The following is a 26,066-nucleotide window of genomic DNA, read 5'->3' on the forward strand; positions in this document are numbered from 1 at the left end:
TGGAAATAATAAAATAATAAAAATAAAACATAATAAAATAATTCTCACAACGTTTCGGCCACAACGCAAGCAGCCGTCCTCAGGTGAAGAACAGGTACTACCGCAGACACAGCTTCGTGATGATGATGGGAGAGAGAGAGACACGCAAACTCCAAATATACAGCAGCAGGCGTCAGGATTTGGATCGAACCCACGACCTCCTGCATACCAGGCGAGGTAGTCAACATCTCCTAGCCACCGCCCATCCCAACAACTCCTCGCTATCCAGGCTCAACCCTGTACTCGGCTACAAAATCGGGCTCGTTCCAACGAAAAGAATGTACACAAACATCCTGACAGTATCCACGTAGCTGCACATACACATCACATACACACAACACACAACACATACACAGCACATACACACAACGCATACACAGCACATACACACAACACATACACAGCACATACACACAGCGCATACACAACACATTTACCGGTCCCACGCCTCAGTCACCGTCATTTCTGTGCTTGTGAAAAAAAAATGTTGCGCGCGCTACAATTCAAAAATGTGTTATATTTACAACAATGAATGCAAACATTGTTTTAACACAGTGCCGTTTCATAATCATCATCTTTTATTTAAAGCGAGCGAACAAACGAGCACCCCCCCAAATGTGCCACTTTCCCCATCGATTAAAGCCCAGCCGAACGAATAACAACAATCAGCGCAACATGAATCACCACCACCACCACCTTGGACGAGAATCGGTCCATGAGAGCAAACACGCGGTGCTGGGACACTAAGCCCGGGGGTGGGGGGCAGTGGATGGCTGGGGGGCTGTAGTAGGGGGCTGTCGGCGTCGTGGCTGGGGGTGGGGGGCTGTAGTGGGGGGCTGTAGTAGGGGGCTGTCGTGGGGGGCTGTCGGGGCTGTCGGGGCTGTTTGTGTCGAGTTTGTTGTCCCACCTCCCCGCACCTCCGATGAGCACGGTTGGCTACGTGCGGCGCGACACAAGTTCCACGTGCACACGTGACACGACGTACGAGACGAAGAATCCACTCGCATCTCTCAGAAAAAAAACGGGCCCCGCGGAAGAGGAAGCCGCGGATGGAACCTCCGAGAGTTCCTCGTTCCGGTGATCCCCGGCACGAGCAGGAGCACCGCTCCTTCTCGCCAGAGCTGCAACTTCAGCCAGATTAAGTGCAGCACCAGATTTACTGCGGTGGTGTTTGTGCAGCTATCGGTGACCAGACTGGATTAAAAACTGGATGAGGGCGCCACGGTGGCTAGGAGATGTTGACTACCTCGCCTGGCGTGCAGGAGGTCGTGGCTTCGATCCCGACCCTGACGCCTGCTGCTGAATATTTAGAGTTTTGCGTGTCTCTCTCCCCGCAGCTGCGTTACGATTTTTCTCCGGATCCATCGGTTTCTCCGTCCACATTTCGAAACATGCGTTTAGAGTATTTGGCTGCTATAAATAAACCTCATGGCGGGATCCCGGGGTCCCGAATAAACGGAAGTGAAAATCGTAATTTATTTATTTATTTTTGGCGACTCCGTCCCACACCGCGCACATCAACGCCGCGACCCACCAGAAATCAATCCTCTCATTCTTCACCAAGCACCCGCTGTTGCCAAAATTGCCGTAGTTGTAAACAAAACTTTCAAAATTTGATTAGCGCATCGTGTAGAGCTCGTCCTGAGGAACAGATCCCCGCATCGTTCACCTTCAACAGCCGTAAATGACGTCGCAACGCAGTTTATGGGAGAGCCGGGGGCTTATGGGACCCCGGGGTCCCGCCATGAGGTTCAAATGTCCACGTGGTGATTAGCCGCTTCGTTGAGCTATCATCTGTGGTAGCAACGGTCTCTTCCGAGAGAGAGCGACATCGCTCAGGGGGCCGTACCTGGTCAAGTAAAAAAGGGCCGAGGTTGCGTGTAATGGCTACGCGACGCCACTCCGTGTGCCATTCCACCCCCTAACAGGTGCTCGCTAACAACAGTTGTTTCTTCACGGTTTGCTACGTACGGTGCGAAAGAAAGTTCAACATTCGTACGTACACTCGGTACGGGCAGAGCGGCAACATCATTGCGTTAACAGTAACCTTACGGTCAGCATCAAGAAGCGGAAAGGTCTTTAACGTTACATGAACAAAAATGTGTTACATTTTGTACGATACAAAAGCCTCGTCTCATCCGAGGCAAAACCTGCCTCATCCCATACGGAACCCGCATCCCTTCTGATTGGTCCGACGCAATTTCCCATCCGACACATCCAGTGCAGAACTGCAGCCTTAAACTTGGGCGTGTGCTTTTCACATACTTGCCACACGCTACGGAGAGGACGGACCTTTCGTCACATCCAACACTCAACCCGTTGCCTGGGCTGGCACAAAACAGCCGTCTCGTCCCGCACGCATCCCTCCTCTCACCCGATATACAGATCGCATCTCATGCAATACGGAAACCCTCGTACCAATCAATACAAACCTCTAGATATACAGTATACGAATTACAATTATCTAAATACAGAATCCTTACTCCCTTTCCATACAGAACCATGAAGGTGCTTTGGCTTGGACAATGATGCTCACGTGTAAATATTAACTGTACAAAGCCCGATTCAAAAGAGGCCTTTGATATATGACAGTTGTGATTATGTGCATTTTTTTGATAAAAAATTTGATTCATTCAAGATTGCAACATGGGTCAGTGTTGAGGCTGTGGGTCAGTGTTGAGGCTGTGTGTCAGTGTTGAGACTGTGTGTCAATGTTGAGGCTGTGGGTCAGTGTTGAGGCTGTGTGTCAGTGTTGAGACTGTGTCAGTGTTGAGGCTGTGGGTCAGTGTTGAGACTGTGTGTCAATGTTGAGGCTGTGTCAGTGTTGAGGTTGTAGGTCAGTGTTGAGTCTGTGTGTCAGTGTTGAGGCTGTGGGTCAGTGTTGAGGCTGTGGGTTCACGTTGAGGCTGACGCACTAATAGAAGAGAGTGCATCTGAAAGCCGCCCCACCATAGTGCGAAACAAAGAAACATCGCGAGGGGCTCCGACTCACAGGTCACAGCTCGTGACACGCGGCCGCGGTTCACAGTTCACAACCCCAGACACCCGGCATCCCCTCGTCTCGCGCGTTGACTCCTCCAGTGCACTCCGCTCGGAACTCGTCCTCCCGAAGCCGTCGGCTAAAACGCGGAGCCTGGGTCTGAGAGAGGGGACCGCGGGGACGGTGGCGGTGAATCAAGGGCAGTGAAACAACAGTTAAATTAGCCGCAGTACATAAGAATCCCGATCAATGTTTATTGAACTAATGGTATATATATGTCTCTTTTCAGGACCCTTCGTTCATTCGTTTCTCAACCCAACCTACCTCGCCTGGCATACAGGAGGTCGTGGGCTCGATTCCGATCCTGACGCCTGCTGCCGTATATTTGGAGTTTGCGTGTCTCTCTCTCTCATCATCATCACGGTGGCTAGGAGATGTTGACTACCTCGCCTGGTATACAGGAGGTTGTGGGTTCGATCTCGATCCCGACCCTGACGCCTGCTGCTGTATATTTGGAGTCTGCGTGTCACTCTCCCCGTGGGCGCGTGGATTTTTCCTGCGGGTTTCCCCTCCACATTTAGAATCAACGTCACCACGTGTTTCAGAGTATTTGGCTGCTGCTATAGATGTCCACGTGATGATGATAAGCCCACTTCGTCGAGCTATCATCTGTGATAGGCCAGGTCGCTTCTGAAAAAGAGCTACACAGCCTTACCTGGTAAAATGAACATAAATTTTGATTTAAAGCTTTCGTGACTGCAGGGATTCCTATTCTTGGTTCTTTCGGTAAAAGTCACGTAGAAGGGAAATAATAAAATAATAAATATATAAAACAATAAAATTCTCACGACGTTTCGACTGCAACACAAGCAATCCTCATCAGGTGTGAAATCCACAGCAAGAAAATTTGAAAAAAGTTTCTATTTTTATTTTATTATTTCCCTTCTACGTGACTTTACCGAAAAAACCAAGAAAAATAAACATAGTTTTGGTTTTAAAATAGATATGGACTTAAAGGACACACTGTATATTATGCATGTGCGCATATAAGTCCTCGCCTTACCTTCAAGCGGAGCGGACGTTTCCATCTCCTTCACATCTGCAGCGAGATAAAAACAAAAACATTCACGCGGGCGTGAACAGTAAACGACATCGTCGGCCATGTTATTTGCTTAAATAAATTAGTGGAGTGAATGATTCATGGTGTGCGAATTGACCTCGAGAGGCGAATTCGTTACTTTTACATGAGAAAATAAATGCTTGATGAGTTCATAGTACACATTTGCAATACGTCATAAGAACGCATCATTATTGTCATTAGCCTTCGACCCCTCAAAGCCTAAACCGTGGTGTCCACGTGACATTCGTGCACGACATTGTGGGGCCTCGTGCCTTCCTGCACACCTTTGCACGTTGTCGTTGCCACAGGCGGCGGTGGTGATGACCATGAACGATGACGATAGCGTTGACGATAAGCGGCGATTATTATTATGATTATCATGAACACCATTGGCCAGTTCAACAATAATTACAACGGTGATTGTTGAGGTGCGTGATTCTTAGTCTCCCTCTGGGGAATTTGGGGCAAAGTTCAGAAGAATCCGAAGTTTGTTTCCCACCGAGTAAAGCCCCTCTGAGAAGCTCTTTTTCAGGGGCGACTGGGCGGGCAGACAACATCAAAAGTGTTGCAGGGTTCAAGAGTTCACCGAGTTGCCCAGTTTATACAAAGGCTCTTAAAACCCGCGAAGGTCAAGATAGATCATTTAAGTATTTGCCTGCCCCCCCCCATCACAACCAAACGCAGAGTGCAGGGCAAGCGCGCGATGGCACTGCCCGGTGGCAGTTCGTGATGATAATGTCGACTCGTGACGCTGCACCACCGCCACCACCACCGCCACCACCGCCACCACCGCCACCACCACCACCACCACCGCCACCACCGCCACCACCACCACCACCGCCACCACCACCGCCACCACCACCACCGCCACCACCGCCACCACCACTGCCACCACCACCACCACCGCCACCACCACCGCCGCCACCCCCATGCGGTGGTGTAGATCTCTGTGTGAATCCATGGGTCTCTATGTCAGTCCATGGGTCTTAGTGTAAAACCATAGATCTGTCTTCTACGATTGATGTTGAGGTAGAGCAACAATGAGGTGGTTGATGAGCCGGATAATCGCGGAGTTGCGAATCATCGCTGCTGTGACGATGCCTCCTTCCTCTCTGTGAATGGGGCGTCGAGTGGTTGCGAGTGTCCCCGTGGTTCTGTTCTGGGTGGTGATCACGGCCGCACAGCTCAGGGGTGGAGAGACGAGAAAGGCGATTCGTAAAATTGGCGTCAGGAGCGAGGAACGAGAGGAATCGTCAAGAGATTAGAAAAAAACTAAACAAACATTTATTTAAAAAATCTCGCATCACCTCCTGGTGAAACGGAAGTTTCTGCGGCATCTGCAGAAACAAAACACAAAAGCCCATTTACTCAGGACACAAACATTAACTATCATCGTCAGCGGCCACGATCCATCCACTGCTGGATGAAGGCCCCTCTCTCGCTCCCCCCCCCAACCCGCAAGTCACCGCCACCGTCCATTCCGAAACGGCTCCCGACGCGACGCTCCGTTCTCCGGCACCTGCACGCGAGGCGATTCCACCGCTCCTTCTCCACGGGGGACGTGACCACGCGCGCGACTTCTCCTTCGCCTGCCACCTGGCCAATAGCCTCGGCCACCAGCCAGCTGCGGTCAAAACGCGCCACTCACACACGGAGTCCAAAAGACGACGTTCCGACCGCCGGTCGCGTCACCGACGCTGCCCGTTTCGGCCTCGGCGGTCGTCAGTGGAAACGAGCCTCCCCTCGAGGGCAAACCAGCGGCGGTTATTCGAGGTGCGTACGCGTGCACGTACGCACGGACCAGCCCGATATGTAACGATCTCAGCCCATCTCGATCGTTAAAATATCGTTTTTGTTCTTAACTCAGAATAACGCCACGCGAACTTCAACAGAACGGCCCCCGCAGCGTCAACCCGGGGCGCCCCAAGAGGCTTGAACGGCAAATCGCTGCACCGGCCGGCAGGCGCGCCAACGGCTGGGCCCCGCGTCGCCGCCCCAATGCAATCGTGGGAACGTGGAATTTCCGCCAGCGGCTCAGGATGTCCGCCGGGGGTGTGGGGGTGCGGTGGGGGGAGGGTTCCGCTCGACGTTGACTCGGCTCCGAGTAACAACTGAAGGCGGCATCGTGAACCTTGCACGTTGGGGACGTTCCAGCGAGCCGGGCAGCGAGTTACCTGCGCTTGACAAGGAGGGCGCCATCTCCGTCATCTCTGCAGGCAAACATCCGCACAGCGCCGGGCATCAGAGTCGCCGTCGAGGCAGCACCAAATTCTCTAATAGGCACCCCAAGGCCCCCACCCCTCGCTCTTACTCTGTACGGTCTGTTCTCCGAGAACGCGGCAGTAGTAGTTGTGCTCCTGAAGAACAACCCCTTGTGGAAAAATCGCGTTACTATAAATGATATATATATAAAACGCGTGAGGTGCGTACGCAGGGCCTGAACAAAGACCGAGGTGCGTGTTGGGCAGCATCCAGCAGCATCCCGAGGCCTCGTGCGATGACGCTCTGCCAAGGCAGCCGCACGACCGCGTATTCCTGCGACGTAGTAACGTTCACTCGATCGCGTTCTATCCAATTCGCGTCGTGAAAACACCACGCGGCGATATAGGAGAACAGACCGTTTATACTTTTTTGTATCCCAGCACGCGAACACACAAACATCGCCGCAGAGTCTAGAAATCCCGAACGTGTAACGAACCCGAGACAATGAACCCCTCAATTCAAGGCGACGCGTCTCTCACCTTCATCGGCGACCGGCGTTGCTGCTTCCGTCGTCACCCCGATGTCTGCAGGAGTAGACAAAGACAAAAGGTCCCCTCGTAGCCTCTAACAGACTGTTGGGGCAAGTGCTGTTCGTGAGCAGCGCCTACGAAGGCCGGCACGGCGCACGCCGGGGTGGTGTGGCCAGAACCGCGCCCGGCTGCTTTTGTCTCCCCTCGTGGCGATGTCTACTACACCTGGTACTCGTTTAACACCGAGTCGACCTCGGGGAAGCCCGGGACCGGTTCGAATATTCGTCACTGTTATTGGTCGCGAGCAGTAATGTAACTCAGGTCACCAGGTTCGTAGCGCAGTGCAGCGCTCACCACTGCACCGCCACTCCCCCTGCACCACACTCCCGCTCCTGCACGGCAACAACCGCCATTCGCCACCAAGTGAAGATGGCGTCACCACGGCGCCTGTGCCAGGCCAGGTGCACTTTGAGGCCACGTGAAGCGTCGAAGGCTCTCTGCTGGCAGGAGGTCACGGGACAGACCCAGCAGGTGCCATGGGTTGACTGACTGAGATGACCACTGGTAGATGCACCACCTGTGGTCCCCCCTTACTGTGCTAAACACAAAGACAAAAATTCCCGTGTAGCCTGCAAAAACCCGTTAGGGCAAGTGCTGTTAGCAGCACCGATGTTTGGCCGGCACAGCACACGAGGAGGTGGGTGGCCAACTCCACGCCTGCCTGCCTTTGTCACCCCAGTGGTGATGTTATACACCGCACCAGGTATTCATTTGAGGCGGAGTCAACCTAAGGGAAGCCCAGGACCGGTTCAGATAATCGTCACCGGTGACGAACTCGGGTCGCCGGGTTCGTAACGCAGCACGCCAACCGCTACACTACCACGGGTGGTGCAGTTACACCGCCTGCACACGCGAAAGCTAAGAATCCATTTTAATTTCCAGGTCGTTAGGCGCTTGCTAATTTACCCAGCGGCTCGGGCTCCTCCTTGCTGGGCGCCCACACTGGGTGCTGATTACGAAGCCTTGCGAAAGCACTCTCCTGCTCCTTCAGACACCGATCCTGCAACAAAGACAAAGATCCCCCATTTAGCGTTAAGAGACTGTTGGTGGTGGGGGGGGGAATCTGTCTTTGTGGGCCTCCCCTAGGTCGACTCAGCCTCAAATGAGACCTAATGGGCGCACACACACACACCTGGTGAGCCTGCAGCAGGGGCGCCGCCACGGGCTCGTAGCAGTACTGGCACGGCAGCTGCTCGCCCGGAGGCTGCGCTGCTGCTGCTGCTGCTGCTCCTACTGCTCCTGCTGCTGCTGTTGCCGGCCGCGGCGAGGGACCTGAGGTTGGCACCCCGTTCGAGTATCGAACTCGGGCGTGAGCGACGTCCGGGTTGCATCCACTCTGCGACAGGGCGGGTCGGGGAGGGAGGAAGGGAGGGCGGCTCAAGGCAACGTGAATGCTCACCGTTCAGGGTGTAGCCTGATGAGTGCATCTGTAGGTCAACTGAAAACTATTACAAAAAACTGTGAATTATGAAATTATTATTGTCATGTTACGAGGTAAGGCCCCACTGAGCTGTGTAGCTCTTTCTCAGAACTGGCCTGGCCATCAGCAATGATAGCTCAACGAAGTGGCTCTCATCACGTGTAAATGTATAGCAGCAGCCAAACACTCTGAACGCGTGGTGACGTTCATTCGAAACGTGGAGGGATAAAAACCGGAGGATCCGGGGAGAACATCCAAATATACAGCAACAGGCGTCAGGGTCGGGATTGAACTCACGACCTCTTGTACACCAGGCGAGGAAGTTAACACCTCGCCAACTCAAGCCTCAAATGAGCACCTGGTGCGGTGTGTAGTAAACATCGCCACTGGGGGAGACAAAGGCGGCCGAGCATGGCTTGGGCCACCCATCCCCTCGTGTGCCACAGTGCCGGCCTTCACAGGTGCTGCTCGCTAACAGCCCCAACAGTCTGTGAACGACGACACGAGAGGTGATCTTTGCGTTGGTGCATGCATGTCCTCGCGTTCCATCATGCGTCCCCCATGCATCCAACCCGAGCCTCCCCCCTCACACCTCCCCCCCCCCCCTCTCACCTGGTGCAGCACCAGCTCGTGCGCCGGCACCGGCTTGGAGCAGAACTCGCACGGCAGCAGCTCCTGGTCGTCCTCCAGGAGGAGCTGTGTGGCCTCTCCCCCCTCCTCCTCCTCCTCCTCCGCGCCCCCCCCCTCCCTGCGTGAAGGATGGCAGCCCCGGCGTGGTGAACTGGGCCGCCGCTGCCGCCGCCGTCATCATCCCCCGCAGGCTGGAGGCCAACGCGCTGCCGCCCAACAGGCTCCCCTCATCATCTTCGTCTGCGGGCGGCAGCGTCGCGCCGTTAGGGGCGCCGTGGTGGCTAGGAGATGTTGACTACCTCGCCTGGTGTACACGAGGTCGTGGGTTCGATCCTGACCCTGACGCCTGCTGCTGTATATTTGGAGTTTGCGTGTCTCTCTCTCATCATCATCACGGTGGCTAGGAGATGTTGACTACCTCGCCTGGTGTACAGGAGGTCGTGGGTTTGATCCTGACCCTGACGCCTGTTGCTGTATATTTGGAGTTTGCGTGTCTCTCTCTCTCTCATCATCATCACGGTGGCTACGAGATGTTGACTACCTCGCCTGGTGTACACGAGGTCGTGGGTTCGATCCTGACCCTGACGCCTGCTGCTGTATATTTGGAGTTTGCGTGTCTCTCTCTCATCATCATCACGGTTGCTAGGAGATGTTAACTACCTTGCCTGGTGTACAGGAGGTCGTGGGTTCGATCCTGACCCTGACGCCTGCTGCTTTATATTTGGAGTTTGCGTGTCTCTCTCCCCGTGGTCACGTGTGTCTTTCTACGAGTCCTCTGATTTTTTCCTCCCACATTAATAATCAACATCACCATGCGTTTAGAGTATTTTTACTGCTGTACATTTCCACGTGACGATAAGCCACTCTGTTGAGCTGTCACGTGTGACCCCAGGTCACCTCTGAAAAAGAGCTACACAGCTCAGCGGGGCCTCATCTGGCGAAATAAACATTTTTTAGTTTTTTGTACTTTTATAATCGTCACTCACCATCGTCGCTGTCCAGGAACTTCATGTACTTCTCATAACCGGACATCACGTCGGGGTCATCGTGCAGAGCTCTCAGGGCGGCCAGGGTGGCGTTGGCCGCGTCCGTGACGGCACGGGCCGGGTCGCGGGCCACCACCGGGTGCCCGGGGCAGGTGAGCCGGTGCTGCTCCTCGTCCTGCTTCTGCACGTAGACGAGGCAGGCGGCGCACCGCTCCGTGCGAGCGCCGCAGAAGTCCTCGTGCTCCCACGTGGTGGCGCGCGGCTGCTCCAGCCCGCAGTAGCGGCACACCGCCGCCTGCCGCGGGCACTCCTGGGCCTGGCGGGGCGGCGCGGGGGAGAGGATTGCCAGGCGGTGGGGCCGGCGGGGCAAGGGGGAGGAGGTGGCGGACGGTTCGTCTGTTGACGGTTTTCCAGATTTCGCACGCGGTTTGCGTCGAAAGCATTTCATGGAGCTGCCCCCAAAGTGTTTTGAAACCAAGTCGTTCTGCCTCTTGGCAATCTTCATTCTGGATTTCTGTGTGGGTCTCTGTGAATGTCTGTGGGTCTCTGTGTGGGTCTCTATGGGTCTCTGTGTGTGAGTCTGTGAGTCTTGCGTGAGTAGTCTACGTGTCTCTGGGTGAATATATTCTTTGTTTCTTTCGGTAAAGTCACGTAGATAGATTTGATCATGAAAATAAAGTGAATAAAAATATCACGACGATTTGATCGCAACACAAGCGGTCGTCATCAGGCAAAGGAGTCAGCTTCTGAAGGCAAACTCTTTATCAAGGTTTGGAGATGGGCATCACCCAAGTGTATCAGCAGCAGCATTAGCTGGGCAGCAATGGAACCGCGGGATAACGTCGCAAGCCAGATAATCGCGCGGTGCTGGATAATCGACCATCAACTCTAGTTGAGAAGAAGAGAAAATCAAGAGTAGTTTAGTGTTGACATGAGATGGGATTTACCGCGCATAAAGCAGCTCCGTGACGCCCAGGCGTAAAGGAGGGTGCCTCTATCGCTGTTACTATAATACAACTATTATATAATTATTATTGTTATTAATGCTGCAGCCTCCTCCATGCCGCCCGGCAGACGAAGGCCTGGACACAGCGGGCAACTCACCACGTGATCTTCCAACTTGCACCTCTCCAGGGCCTTTCCACACTTGCACGTCACCTGCGGCGCACGCACAAAGACAAAGATCCCCCGCGTAGCCTTCAAACAGACTGCCGGTGCAAGTGCAGCGCACGAGGGGGTGTGTGGACAGCACGCTACCCGTCCGCCTTTGTATCCCCAGTGTTGATGATTTGAACACACCGTACCAGGCACGCACACACGTGCGCATTCACACACAGAGCATTCAAAATTACGTCGTACCGGGGGCAGCTCGTGCTGCCCCGTGCTGCCCCATGCTGCCTCACCTCCGTGTGCTCGCTCTGCATGTGCTCCTCCATTTCTGTGCGAGGCACGCGCTCTTCGCAGCGCGCGCAGATCAGCAGGTTCCTGAAGCAGTGCGTCTCGTGCAGGGACAGGTTGCTCACGGCAATCAGATGCCGACTGCGGGGTGACACGGGGACAAACAAAGACAAAGCTACCCCCGTGTAGCCTCAACAGACTGGTGGGGCAAGTGCGGTTAGCGAGTAACACCGATGAAGGCCGGCACTGCACACGAGGAGGTGGGTGGCCAGCACCACGACCAGGCCGCCTTTGTCTCCCTCGTGGCGATGTTTACTACACACCGTCACCAGGTACTCAATGAAGGCTGAGTCGACCTAGGGGAGGCACAGGACCCGATTCAGATAATCGTCAGCGGTGTTGGTGGCCGTGGTGGGGGGGGGGGGGGTGCGGGGTTAAAGGGAGCACGCGGACTCTGCGCACACCACCAACCTCTCTACGACTCTCTGTGCGTCTCGACGGATCTCGGTGAGCCTTGACGCGACGTCGCCACGCGGCTGACTGAACGGGACCGTCCGCGTGACCACTCAATATAGAGACCCGAGCGTGGCACGGGAGCGCAGCCTCTGCCTATAAAAACTAAACTCATAAAAAACTCGTTCTTTTTTACTTTACCAGGAAAGGCCCCACTGAGTTTGTTACTTATGTAATAAACGACTGGACCACGATGTCTGGCTCAGTGTCCTTTATTCGGTTCGTACTGTATTCCCACACGGCTGTCTCTACTCTGTAGCTTCTCCACGGTGCTGACTCCGATGTCGGCCCGATCCACAACAGCAGCCCCGCTGCTGTTACTCTCACACAGCCCCCCTTGGCTGTACTCGCTGCAACTCCTCTCTCCTTCGTCCTCTCTGCAGCTCTGACAGCCTCGTGCTGTCTCTCCCTCTTCTCTCCCGCCACACCTGGCAGCCACACCGCTGCCTCTAACACGCAGCCCTTCTGGCTGTCTTCTCCGCAGCTACACACCACTCCTTAGCTTCCTCCTGTCTTCGGGGTTGGCTCCCGATGGCCGTCGGTGCCCCCCCTCTTCTCACTCGCCCGCGCGGCCTCACTCTTTTCCGCTCACACCCCGACTGACTTCCCCTTCCGGTTTACCCGCTTAAGGACCTTCCACCCACGTCAAACCTTCCACCCACGTCACATGGCTCCACCCCCCGTGACGTCACATCCGGAAGGTCGCTTACGCCCGCATTACACTTATATACTTCATTTTTTAGTGGCTTGCTTTGCGTCCCTAGACGTTGCGCTCCCAGCGGTTTTCTTTTGTGTTGTTGTTGTTGTCGATGTCACTCGCTCACCCCGTGCCCCGACTGAACATCTCTGAAAAAGAGCTTCATAGCTCATCGGATTCCACCTGAAAGTCGAAATAAAGATTCTGATTCTGATTCTGATGACACAAGCAGCAGCGCTATGCGGCCAGTAGCAGAGAGGAGTGTTACTAATTCTAAACTCAACTATTTTTTACTTGACCAGGTAAGGCCCCACCGAGCTGTGTAGCGTCTTTTTCAGAAGCGACCCGGCCCATCACAAACGGTGGCTCAAACGAAGTGGGCTTATCGTGCCAAAATCTATAGTGCCAGCTAAATACTCTGAAACGCGTGGTGACGTTGATTGCAAATGTGTGAAGGGAAAAACCGGAGGACCCTGGGAAAAATCCACGTGACCACGGGGAGAGAAAGAGACACGCAAACTCCAAATATACAGCAGCAGGCGTCAGGGTCGAAATCGAACCAACGACCACCTGCACACCAGGTGAGGTCGTGAACATCTTCGCGATAGCCTTGCACAATACAATCTGGGGGACGGAATAGTACTGAATAATTAGTTATCATGACTACTACTATTACGATTATTATTCCTAACCCTTTCCCATTCCGAAGACGTACTTGGACATCATTAAGTTTTCCTCCCGGTTCCCTTCCGATGAAGTGCACACGTGCGCCATAACATGTTTTTGTGTTGTTTGTTGTTGTAACGTTCTTACCCGTCCCTACTGGACATCTGTAAAAAAAATATCTTCATAGCTCATCGGATTCCTCCAGTATAAACACAAATTCTGATTCCAATAATCGGAACCACGGCTCCCACAAGGGGCTACAGGGAGGGCGTGCGGCGCAGTTTGGCGCCAGCTGTCGTACAGCGCGGTCGTGCCGCTACAGTTCTCTGCGGTGAGCACAACGTATTAAAAAACAACGGGCGCTGCGACGCCTCTCTAAATAAAACGAACGCCGAATCGGCTCACGCGTCGCGAGATTCGGCGGTAAGCGGGACACCCACCCACCCTGCGACCCGCAGACCTTCCCGGAACGGGAAAGCGGCTCAAGACGAGTTGACCGTCGGACTCCCGGCACGCGCCGCATCTCTCACCAGTTGCCGCACGGCTTGGTGGCGCCGGCGCCACCGGTCCCCGGGGCGGGCGCTGGCGACGGCCCCCCCTCGGGATCCCTCGCCGCGGAGGCTGCGGCAGCGGCGACTCCGTCCTCCGCTCCCGGCGACGTTTCCCGATCCGCCCACGGCGTCGCTTTGCGGCCGTCCCGCGGAAACCTTCCCGCTGCTTCTTCCTCCGGAGCGCTCTCCGAGGCTTCCCGCCCCTCGTCCTCGGGACAAACCTGCGGGATGCGCCTTGGGACCCTCTCGGGAATACCGGGAATGGTTTCCGTGCCGCCCGTACTCCAGCCGTTGCGTGCGCTCGTCCCCGCGGAGTCTCCGCGAGTGATCTTGGGACCCTTCACGTACATCGCCCGCCCGGTGCCCTCGTCCGAGAGGTCCACCGAACAGTCCTCCAAAGTTTTCTCGGGGCACACTTGCGGAGCCTCCATCTGAGCGTCCTCCTCAGCGCCCACAGAGAACTCCCCGTTCATGTCCATGACTCGCTCCTCCTCCTCTTCCTCCACCCCCTATAATAATAAAAATGTTGAATGTGCATTCCATCCCAGGATCACAATACGCAATGCATGAAAAGCAGGAAACAAAAACAGAGCCAGGGGCAACCGACCGAACTAAAGAGGGAAGGCCACTTTAAAGCGATGGGGTTTGAAAGCGGACGTAAATCTATCTACCGACTCTGATTGCCCTGATTTCAAGTGGCGAGGCGTCCCATAGTTTGGTTGCCACGCTAACAAAAGCACCGATCGCCAAAACAGCGCAACCGAGACCTGGGAGTGCTGAGCAGTTGGAGATCACAAGATCTTAAGGACCTTGATGGAACATACACATTTATTAGTTCCTGCAAGCAATGTGGGGTGAGCCCTTTTAAAGCCTCATAAGTTCATAGCAGTATCATAAAATGCACTCGGAATTTGACCGGTAGCCAATGAAGAGATGAGAGGACCTGGTGTAATGTGGTGACGTAACGGTGCACGTGATGTGAGCTCTCGATCAGCTGCATTCTGAACGAGCTGGAGTCTGCACAGCACTTCGCTCGGCATCCCAGCCAGTGAGGTCTTGCATTGGTCGATTCGGGACAACACAACAGCATGGACCGGTCTCTCCAAGTCAGCAGGTGACGGGAAGCGACGCATTCTGGCAATATTTCTCAGGTGGTAAAAGGACATTTGGAGCACCTTAGATATCTGTGCCTCAAAGGATAATGACCGTTCAAACTGAACCCCGAGGTTACTGAGCTCCCGAGTGGGACTGACATCGTGACCATCAATCAACAAACGAGACGAACCAATTTTAGAAAGATGCAGAGGGGAGCCGATGAATATGGCTTCGGTCTTGGCAGCATTTCGTTGCAGAATGTTTTGGCGCAACCACAAGTTCACTACTGTTAGTGATGCAGACAGCGCTGAAGATGCTGTTGCAAAATCTGGTCCTAACCGGATGTAAAATTGAGTATCAAGTGCACAGCAATGGTGATGCTACCGACTCACGGTTCCCTCTCATCTCCGGGTTGGATCTAAACACAAAAACACATCCTTCAGCCAGCTTCAAAGGAGGCTGCGGAGACACATCGTGGGTTTTTGGCTGAGTCAACCTCGGGGAGGATCAGGACCGGTTCAAACATGCGCCACTGTTTTTGGTTGTGAGCGGGAATAGAACTCGGGTCGCCGGGTTCGTAGCGCAGGGTCTGCACACACACATTCACACAGTATTTCTAGAGTTACCGGCAATGATGGAATCATCATATCATGGATTTTTTTGAGTGTGACAGCAACTCCACCATTGGATACACAGGGCCTCCCAGTGGCATTGTGGTCATGGACGTGGTTTGACCATACTTGACGTTTATCGGTGCGGCTTGGTGAACTTGTGGGAGAGGCGTGGGGGGAGGGGCAGTGCCACCCAGGACCGGTTGATGACGACGACTCTGCCGCCACTGAAGCTAGCCGTGGCCGGAACTGACCTCGGCAAGCCAAGCAGGTGATGAGCCTGCATAAAACCTGTGATGGAATCAAAACACCACGAGTGCCCCAGGCGCAGCGCCACTAACCTGCCAAGTGAAACGTGGCAGTTCCATCGGCAGAAACGGGAACTTTGGCAGAAAAGCGAAACTTGATGTCTTGCCAAAATTACGACGTCAATATCCTCGTTCATATCGAAGCAATTATGTATTCGTTTGCGCTAGAGTCTGAGCCGAGACTCGGCGCTACGTTGTGGTCCATGTCGTACTCTACTTCTATGTTCCCATAGACGGGGCTGGGCATGTACAGCTCCTTTTGGAGGGGGGTGGGCAGGAGCGGTGGTGCAGTGGTTAGCGCACTGCACTCCCGACCCGTGACGAATATCTCAAACAGATCTGGTCCTCCCGTAGGTCAATTCAGCTTCAAATGAGAACCTGGTACGGTGTGTAGTAAACATCGCTACTGGGGAGACAAAGGCGGTCGGGCATGGTGCCGGCCACCCACCCCTTCGTGTGCCGTTCCGGCCTTCATAGGTGCTGCTCGCTAACAGCACTTGCCCCTACAGTCTGTTACAGGCTACACGGGGGTCGTTGTCTGTGTTATGTAGGCGACAGTGGTACACGTTGTCTGCTGTGACCTCAGCTCGATCCCCCATTACCGTCCGCCAGCTATAAAAGTGTCAAAGTGCATGTTGGAGCCGATACGAGTCCACATTCACCAGCCGTAACCGTAGCAACGGTGCCAACCTAGTCCATCTGCGCTCCAACACTTTGTCAATCTTATTCTTAGGTTTTTTCGGTAAAGTCACGTGGGTAAAAAAAAAATGTTTTTAAACTTTGCCAATCCACTGCTGGACGAAGGCATCCCCCCACACCATGTCAGTGATTTAACCATACTTCACCACGCCGGTCAGTGCGGGCTGATGAAAGAGCGTGTCCCGGAGTGGGGCGGTTCAGATTCTATTCGCCACTGATGTTTTGGTGGTGAGACGTTAACTACCTCGCCTGGTACACAGGAGTTGGTGGGTTCGATCCCGACCTCGATGCCTGGATATTTGGAGTGTGGTCGCGTGGACTTTTCTCCGGGTCCTCCGGTTCTCCGCTCCACATTTAGAATCAACATCACCACGCGTTTAGAGTATTGGGCTGATGTAAATTTCCACGCGATAAGCCACTTCGCTGATCTATCATTCGTGAAAGCCAGGTCCCTTCTGAAAATGAGCGGCATAGCTCAGTGGGCCTTACCTGGTAAAATAACAATAGCATAGTTTTAATCTTGATTTGAAGCTTTCGTGACTGCAGGAATCCATACTCTTTGGTTCTTTCAGTAAAGTCGCGTGGGTAGAAATAAAACAAAATAAATCACGACGTTACGATCGCAACACAAGCCATCGTCTTCAGGTGAAAATCGCGATATCCGCGATGTCTGCTGCGAGCAGCACGTTGCAGACAACGTCGTAGAAGCATCGTTTTAGTTTAGTTTATAGCCGGGCCCGGGAATCGAACTCAGGTGGCTTGCAGGGGTTGACGGCCGCTCCACTCCCATGGCGTCTGTGCCAATGGCGTGTCTCTGGCATGCCTCTCTGACTCACATACACTGAGCTCGCCTCTACTATTTATAGCGTGCGTTACGTACGGGTAACAAAAACCCATAGGGTCACATTTAAGACGCACTAGGCCAGACAAGACCCACCCTGCCAGCTCTCCTTACACAAAGACAAAGGTTCCCCGTATAGCTCTCGTGGTTTTTGGGGGTTAGATCGCGTAAATATAAATGTGTCGTTAAACCCGCCACCACCCGACACAACCAATTCGAAAGGTTTGCCATGTAAACAGAACGTGCCAATTCGTTACGCGTACGGCAAACCGGTGTGTTGGAGAGCCAATCCACAACATTTACAATCCGAGTTCGACGTTTTGCCAGTAATTACAACCGGCATCATCAGGCAACAGCCAGAAGCCTCTATTATACACAGAGGGGCCACAGAATGACCGGAGGTGACTGGCAGGCGGAGTGCCTGTGTTCCCCACTCAACACAAATCAATCTTCTTGGTTCTTTCGATAAAGTCACGTAGAAGAGAAATAATAAAATAATAAAAATAAAACATAATAAAAAAATTCTCACGACGTTTCGGCTACAACGCAAGCAGCCGTCCTCAGGTGAAGAATGAGACACCACCAAACTTGGAGCGTCTATTTAAGCTGCTGGGTTGGAGGGGGAAGAAGAGCGCCTTGACAAAATAATTTGCATATCAAGAGTAATTTAGCACGCCCGGGACTAAAGGTTGAGCGTGACCCGGAGTCCGGCTAAGAGTTCCTCAAACGTCGGAACAGCGGCACCTTTACGAGTTTATTTCCCCGTGGCGGAAGATGACAGAAGCCTGCGTACGTGAATGGGGGGGGGGGGTTTCCAGGTGACTTGTGTGCACTTACACAGACAAAGATCCCCCGTATAGCCTTCAGCAGACTTGTGGGGGCAAGGGCCGCTTGCCAGCAGCTGGCACGGCGCACGATGGGGTTGGCTGGTGGTGGTGGTGTGGCCAGGGGGGGGGGGGGACAACCCACGCCCGTCCGCCTTTGTCTCCCCAGTGCTGACGTTTACACGCCACACCGGGATCTCTCTCTTGCGGGGGTGACAGCCAGCTGAGGTTCGTTATCTTTTGCAAATCGCAGTCTGTCTCTTGTGATAATATCTTGGGTGGGGTTTGTTACGGTGAGGGGGTTTTGACCATACTTCACCACAACTTGCCCACTGTATTTTAGGCGTGGACTGGAATCAACCGACGCTGGAGTCGGGAACGTGGAGTGGGAGCGCGGTGCACTGACCACCACACCGACTTATGCTGCCACTGTAATCTCTCAACACTCACACACCGAAGCTGTCAACCCCTTATCAGTGCCATACCTTTGGTACCTCATTTGCCAGTAAAAAATATGATAATTGTTTTTTTACCCTTTTATCTGGCAACAAAACTGACACCTTTTTTTACGAGGAGTCATGTTTGCATAGACCACAATACTTGCAGTCATAATACAAACAAAAAACATAACTCTGATAATGTATGCACTGTCCTTGAAGTTGATTGATCCACACCCGAGACAGCTTTCCTTAGAGCCTAGTCTCACATTGGTTGAACCAAAAGGCCGTGTTCCTTTTGGCGTCATCTGGTCCAACCCATGTGAGACTAGGCTCTAAGGAAAGCTGTCTCGGGTGTGGGCCAATCAACTTCAAGGACAGTGCACATTATCAGAGTTGCGTTCTTTTGTTTGCATTATGATTGCAGGCATTGTGGTCTATGCAAACATGACTCCTCGTAAAAAAAGGTGTCAGTTTTGTTGCCAGATAAAAGGGTAAAAAAAACAATTATCAGTGCCATACCTTGTTACAGACCAGCTCACACCGTACTGGCCACCCCGTGCCCCTTATACAGCTCAGCGTTCATCCTACAAAGTGGACGTGAACATTCAATTTTCCCTGCACAAGAACACGGGTAAACCGCATGGCTTCACAGCTATGTAGACACATGTTATAAGACGCACAAAGTACATCTGAAAACTACTGTGTGTGTGTGTTTTTCAAGGTTCGTCAAGACGCAAAACATGCATAAAGGATGAAAAAGCCTAAATCGCGTGAAAGTGTTAACTTGAATTAAAACCAGAAAGTATTGTACGACATAACACTCTTAAGCATTCAAAATGGAATGAAGGCTGAACCATTAAGAACTGCCCACAGACACACACACACATAGATGATTTGTACATTACAGTATTATGATTACCTTGTTAATGGGATGGATTATGTCATGTAACGCACTGTGAGGCCTTGCGAAAATGTCGCCGTGGAGAATCAGAATTCAAGTTCTTTATTTCGACACACGTGCCCAAACACTCAAGAGGGAATTGGCTAAAGGGGCCGTCCATAAATGACGTCACGCACCTGGGGGGGGGGGGTCAGAAATTTGTGACGATGCGTGACGAGGGGGGGGGGGTTGAGAAATGTGACGTCACATCAAAATGCGCAACTTTAAATAAATATAGACAACACGTTCTACTTAATTAAATAGACGTTTTAATAAATGTTCTCTCCTACAACATCAGAATGCAGCGCCACATTAAATACGCACTACAATGACAATAGTTTAAAGCGATTTGAAGCATGTTTTTTTTTTGGGGGGGGCAGAGCTTTGTGACGTCATATTTGAGGGGGGGGGGGTCTGACTTTTTGTGACGCCGTGTGACGAAGGGGGGGGGTCAAAAATCGTCCAAAATCGCGTGACGTCATTTATGGACGGCCCCAAACAACATCAAGATCAACAACTTACCTTCGTTAGGCACTCATAATGTATGGAACATCCCACCCATACAGGTTCCTCAGGAGCTGTGTGACGCACAGCCCTCGTGGGTGCACTACGTGGGACTTCTTTTGCACCGTACCGTGCTCATCGGAGGAGCCTGGGAATCGAGGTCACCGGGTTCATAGCGCGGCGTGGCGCTAACCACCTGGCCCACCGATCCAACCACACGCAAAGACAAAGATCCCCCCGATAGCCTCGCACACTGCTGGTGGCAAGTGCTGTTTGCGAGCACCTATGAAGGCCGGCACGTACACGCGTGGCCAGCACCACGCCGCCCGGCCGCCTTTGTCTCCCTCGTGGCAATGTTTTTGTTTTTACACATAGCACTAGGGTACGCAATTGAGTCTGAGTCGACTTAGGGGAGGCCCAGGACCGATTCAGATAATCGTCACCGGTGTTGGCCGTGAGGGGGGATCACAGCGCCCGGACATACACACCCACACACATATGTGTCCACACATTTATACACAGCATACACCTGGACACACATCGACACATTGATACGCACGCACATGATATAAGTAGCGTGCCGTGTTAACACAATGCACATTGATACATACACACGTTGACAAGCTCTGTGTGCATTGCGTACACATGATGGTCCAGATGTCTTGTGACCCCCAATTAATTTACCAATTTTTTTTGTTTATCCCTTTACACGACGTTCATTTCTGTTTTAAACAACCCTTATTTCAAACAAAAAGTTTCATAGAATTAAATGGGGACCACAAGACATGTGGACCCACCCCCCCCCCCCCCACAGTACGACTGTATTGTTGAGTCCAGCTCTTGCACGTTGACGTGTCCCGCAGAATCGCGACGGGTTCACGCAGCAAACGCCACTCACGCTGCACGGAGTTGTTGTTGATGTTGTTGTTGGTGTTGTTGTTGGTGTTGTTGTTCTGCAATGTCCCCCCCCCCCCCCCACGTCGACGTTTCCCGTGTTATGTATGCCCCCCCCGCCCCGATCGACACAATGATCCACAAGCACAATTCATGTTCCGTGCAGAAGGACCATTGCCCGAAACGTCGACGAAAACACTGCTGCGTATAGACGCACCCGCGAGCTCTGACGATGACATCGCATTGGGAACTTCCCCCTGAGCCCCCCCCCCCCAATCACGACGTGGTAATTGCCCTCATCCAGCAGTGGAGTGAACAACAGGGCATTGCGAACAACCCAGAGGGCTGGTTAAACCCACGGTGGCAACGTCGTGCCCGACGTTTGTTCCGACGACAAACGCAGTCGCCCTTCGCTGGGGAACATAAAACAACACGCGCTGTGTCACACGCACTGACGAATGCACACGGCAGCCACTCATCCAGCAGTGGATTTAGCAACAAGGAGTGGCACACGCGCGTACGTTGAGAACAATTGCGACACCGATTTGATGTGAAAACAAAACGAATTTCTTGACAGGGAAAGCTCACTTCTTGCTTTTTTCCTGTGTTTAGTTTGGTATCCTTTCTCCCCCATGAGCAACGGGGTTTGGCTACGTGCGGTGCGAAAGAAGTTCAACACACACACATCACAAAGACAAAGATCCCCCCGCCCGCCCTATAGCCTCAACGAGCTGTTGGGGCAAGTGCCGTTTAGCGATGCACGGCACATCACGAGGCGCTGCTGATGTTTCACACGCAGACACCACCAGAGAATCCCATCACTCTTTTAACGCCGAGTCACCCTAGGGGAGGCCCACGAATGAAAACGTTTCAGATACCAATCTGCGCCCATGCTTAGTCGAGGCCACGGTGTCAGAACGAGTGGCATCACCGCTACGCGCTAAGCACTGCGCTACCGCTCTCACCAAAAACAGACAAAGATCCCCCGTGTAGCCTGTAACAAACTGTTGGGGCAAGTGCTGTTAGCGAGTAGCGCCTATAAAGACTGGAACGGCAGAGGAGGGGGTGGGTGGCCAGCACCACGCCCGGCCGCCTTTGTCTCCCCAGTGGCGATGTTTAAACACCGCACCAGGTACTCATTTGAGGCTGAGTCGACCTAGAGGAGGAGACCCAGAACAGGTTCAGAATAATCGTCACCGGTGTTGGCCGTGAGCTGCAATCGAACACACACACAACAACAACAACACATACAACTACACACAACAACAAACACATAACCACACACGCACTCAAACATTGGGTAGCCTTACTTGCGCAGAGGAAGTTCCCCTTCTCCCAGATGCTTTTTGTCCCCGAATCCCTTGAAGTCACCCCCAGTTGTGACTCGTTGGGGTCCGTTCAAGTGCCGTTGTCTTTGCTCTTCTTGTCCAGCCGAGATGGCAGCAAATTGCTTTCAGTTCCGCAGTGGAAATTAAAAAACATATAATTAAATAAGCACTCACAACCAGGAACATTGGCTCGCTTATATATATCGGCGGGGTCTAGGAAAGTACCGAAAATTCACAGTGCACATACACACACACCCACACGTGTCACTGTGTGCGTGTGGTGGGTGAACAGGCGGTATATGCCCAGAGCGGTGGCGCCGTGGTTAGCGCGCTGCACAACGAACCCGGTAACTTCGAGTTCAATTCGTGCTCACCGATCAATGAACTGGGCGGATATTTGAACCGGTACTGGGCTTATCCCCAAGGTCAACTGGGGAGACAAAGGTGGTCGGGCGTGGTGGCTGGGTCGCACCGTACAACCCATTTGTGAATCGACTCGCTAACATCAGGGACGACTCACCCTTACATGAGTACTGTACCCTGTGAAGCCGTGTAAACATCGGCCCTGGTGAGACAAAGGCGGTTCTGGCCACACAACTCCCACACCGCTAACAGGGGTTGTTTGGCTATACAGTACATCACCACGTTGGTCAGTGCGGATTGACGAAGTAAGGGGCCCAAGAACGATTTAGATATCATCGCAACTGATGTCAATCAGCTGGAGTCGGGAATTCATCTCGGAAGCTAAGCAGCGACGAGCCTGGATCGTGCTTGTACGGGCCACAAGCCCACAGTCGTGCATAAACAGGTGTTATAGGCTGCGGGATTATGTGTGGAGAGCAGCAGAAGTCCGTCCAAAAAAATCAACTGTTGCACTGTACTTTAATGTTCCCTCCTTCATAAATCCACACTGACCAGCGTGGTGAAATATGGTGAAACAATCCCCACACCGCTTACCAGCGTGGGTCAACCCTCATACAGAAATATATTTATCATACTCTGTATATGTCTCAGTCAGCCTAGGTTTATCAACACTCGGGAAATAGTTGAGTAGTGTACTGTACTGTAATGAAATTCAACATCAGATGATGATCCAAATTAAATTTCTGTCACCCGAACACAGATACTAATTCCCAGAGCAAGTTGCAATTTAATGTGCATGTTAGCTGACGACGAACACGGACAGCTAACGCCAGTGATACTGGTAGGAGCCACCTGGTTCCACCAGCCCACAGGGGATTATTGTGTCCGTCCGTCGTGCATCCAAAAATGGGAGGGGTGGGGCTGGGTGGAGAGGGGAGGGTGGGGAGGGGCTGGTTGGGGAGGGAGGGGCTGGATGGGGAGGGGAGGGGAGGGTGGGGAGGGTGGGGCTGGGTGGGGAGGGGAGGGTGGGGCTGGGTGGGGAGGGGCTGGTCACCCCGTGGTGCCCTTATAAAACTCAACGTTTAACCTACTCACGCTGGCTTGTGTCCGCCCTCACAGTCGGGCATAGTTGCAGAATACACTACGCCGCCGTTGACCCTGGTCATTGACCGAGCAACCCAACGTCCCTACCAGCTCCCTCCGCAGGAATGTGTAATTAAGTGGCATTTCGCCCTCTTCTGGAAATTAAGCGGCATCGTACCCTGTTCTGGGAATAAAGTGGCGTCTGACCCTGTCCTGGGAATTGAGTGAAACTCTGACCCTGCCCTGGGAATTGTGTGACCTCTGACCCTGCCCTGGGAATTGAGTGGCATCTGACCCTGCCCTGGGAATTGTGTGACCTCTGACCCTGCCCTGGGAATTGTGTGACCTCTGACCCTGCACTGGGAATTGAGTGACATCTGACCCTGCCCTGGGAATTGAGTGACCTCTGACCCTGCCCTGGAAATTGTGTGACCTCTGACCCTGCACTGGGAATTGAGTGACATCTGACCCTGCCCTGGGAATTGAGTGGCATCTGACCCTGCCCTGAATTGAGTGACATCTGACCCTGCCCTGAATTGAGTGACATCTGACCCTGCCCTGGGAATTGAGTGACCTCTGACCCTGCCCTGGGAATTGTGTGACCTCTGACCCTGCCCTGAATTGAGTGACATCTGACCCTGCCCTGGGAATTGAGTGACCTCTGACCCTGCCCTGGGAATTGTGTGACCTCTGACCCTGCACTGGGAATTGAGTGACCTCTGACCCTGCCCTGGGAATTGTGTGACCTCTGACCCTGCACTGGGAATTGAGTGACATCTGACCCTGCCCTGGGAATTGAGTGGCATCTGACCCTTCCCTGGGAATTGAGTGACATCTGACCCTGCCCTGAATTGAGTGACATCTGACCCTGCCCTGGGAATTGAGTGACCTCTGACCCTACCCTGGGAATTGTGTGACATCTGACGTTGTTCTGGGAAACCCCTTCGGTCGAATTAGCCTTGATGAGAATCTTAATGCAATGTGGAAATACCGGCTTATGGGGAAGCACAAATGTGGCTGGGCGTCGAGACGGCTACACCACCCCCTCATAGGTGCCATTTGCTCCCCATAATAAAGGATTCTTTATTTTTTATGTGTTATGAAAAATGGCCATTTCCCAAAACTCTCCTGTAATTTTTTTTTACTTTTAACGCCGCAGTGGCATTAAAGAATGTGTTCGAGTGTTTTTGTTAATTGTCCTTTCGCAACACTGCCAACGCAGCAGCAGTATCACCGAAGCGTCATGCGCAAAAGACGGGTAGTAAACTGGGCGTCATGGGCAGTCGGCGGCACAGGGCAGCGATATAGAATTGCACATCAATCGTCACTCACCCATACCAAATAGCGTGGTTAATGGGGTGAGAAAGCTTTCATCTAGCAGTGGATTGGCAAAAGGGTGCACACATTTTTTTTCTCACGTAAGGGGCCGTCCATAAATGACGTCACGCGATTTTGGACAATTTTTGACCCCCCCCCCTCGTCACACGGCGTCACAAAAAGTCAGACCCCCCCTCAAATATGACGTCACAAAGCTCTGCCCCCCCCCCCCCCCCAATAATATAAAACATGCTTAAAATCGCTTTAAACTATTGTCATTGTAGTGCGTATTTAATGTGGCGCTGCACTCTGATGTTGTAGTAGAAAACATTTATTAAAAAGTATATTTAATTAAATAGAACGTGTCGTCTATATTTATTTAAAGTTGCGCATTTTGCTGTGACGTCACATTTCTCAAACCCCCCCCCCCTCTCGTCACACATCGTCACAAATGTCTGACCCCCCCCCACCCCATGTGCATGACGTCATTTATGGACGGCCCCTAAGTCGAGAGTAGGCCTCCTTCACGTATTTTTACGCAGCAACACGGCCTGTTGTTGTTGTAGTCGTGTACACAATCTCAGCTGCATTGCCTCAACGCAAGCAAGACGCTGGTCCCGGATTTCGATTTCGAGTTTCACATCAGCGGTGCTCAGCAGTAGCCCCCCCCCATCCCTCTAGCCCCTCCCCTCTTACACCCCCACCCCGCCCCTCCCCCCTTAAACCCAGCCCCTCCCCTCACAATTTGGTCTTCACGAGCGGGGGGGCTCTCCCGTCAAAGGCGCGCCCGCTCAGCCCCTCCCCTCACCGCCCCTCCCCCCACCGCCCCTCCCCTCACCGCCCCTCCCCTCACCGCCCCTCCCCTCACCACCCTCGTGACGCTCCCTGGCGCAGTGCAAACGGCCAACAGCGGGCGCGAGGCGGCGCTCTCCCGCCAACGGCGCGCGCTCGCGACCTCCCACCCCCCACACCCCCCTCCCCTCACCCCATAACCCCCTCCCCTCACAACACCCCCCCTGCCCCGCCC

At 53.2% G+C, this 26,066-nt stretch overlaps 1 protein-coding gene across 3 annotated transcripts; it reads right to left on the minus strand.

Moving 5' to 3' along the window:
• Positions 1 to 594: 594 nt before the first annotated feature.
• On the minus strand, positions 595 to 22,663 carry LOC144731080 (uncharacterized). Of its 3 annotated transcripts, none has more exons than XM_078612088.1 (12): positions 22,259 to 22,663; positions 13,772 to 14,301; positions 11,371 to 11,506; positions 11,072 to 11,125; positions 9,968 to 10,283; positions 8,964 to 9,221; positions 8,064 to 8,267; positions 7,838 to 7,931; positions 6,881 to 6,925; positions 6,314 to 6,349; positions 4,083 to 4,118; positions 595 to 3,178 (listed from the first exon to the last, which is right to left on the minus strand). In XM_078612088.1, the coding sequence occupies exons 2-8, from the start codon at positions 14,269 to 14,271 to the stop codon at positions 7,885 to 7,887; spliced, it is 1,515 nt and encodes a 504-aa protein (XP_078468214.1). In that variant the 5' UTR covers positions 14,272 to 14,301; positions 22,259 to 22,663; the 3' UTR covers positions 595 to 3,178; positions 4,083 to 4,118; positions 6,314 to 6,349; positions 6,881 to 6,925; positions 7,838 to 7,884. The 3 variants fall into 3 exon arrangements, with proteins under 3 accessions (XP_078468214.1, XP_078468211.1, XP_078468212.1); XM_078612085.1 differs by having other exon boundaries at positions 5,659 to 6,349; XM_078612086.1 differs by lacking the exons at positions 595 to 3,178; positions 4,083 to 4,118 and adding an exon at positions 5,408 to 5,476.
• Positions 22,664 to 26,066: the final 3,403 nt, after the last annotated feature.

The sequence above is a fragment of the Lampetra planeri genome, chromosome 37 (genome assembly GCF_965212315.1).
Source record: "Lampetra planeri chromosome 37, kcLamPlan1.2.h2, whole genome shotgun sequence".
In the NCBI taxonomy this organism is placed as follows: Eukaryota; Metazoa; Chordata; class Hyperoartia; order Petromyzontiformes; family Petromyzontidae; genus Lampetra; species Lampetra planeri.

What these genes read in the sequence shown, in the direction of transcription:
- LOC144731080 (XM_078612088.1), bottom strand. Translation starts at nt 14,271, where the DNA reads ATGGACATGAACGGGGAGTTCTCTGTGGGCGCTGAGGAGGACGCTCAG. An exon ending in GCAAGTTGGAAGATCACGTG is followed by an intron (nt 10,284 to 11,071) that starts GTGAGTTGCCCG and finishes CCGCCCCGCCAG; the next exon opens with GCCCAGGAGTGCCCGCGGCA. An exon ending in CCCTGCTGCAGGCTCACCAG is followed by an intron (nt 7,932 to 8,063) that starts GTGTGTGTGTGT and finishes TCTTTGTTGCAG; the next exon opens with GATCGGTGTCTGAAGGAGCA.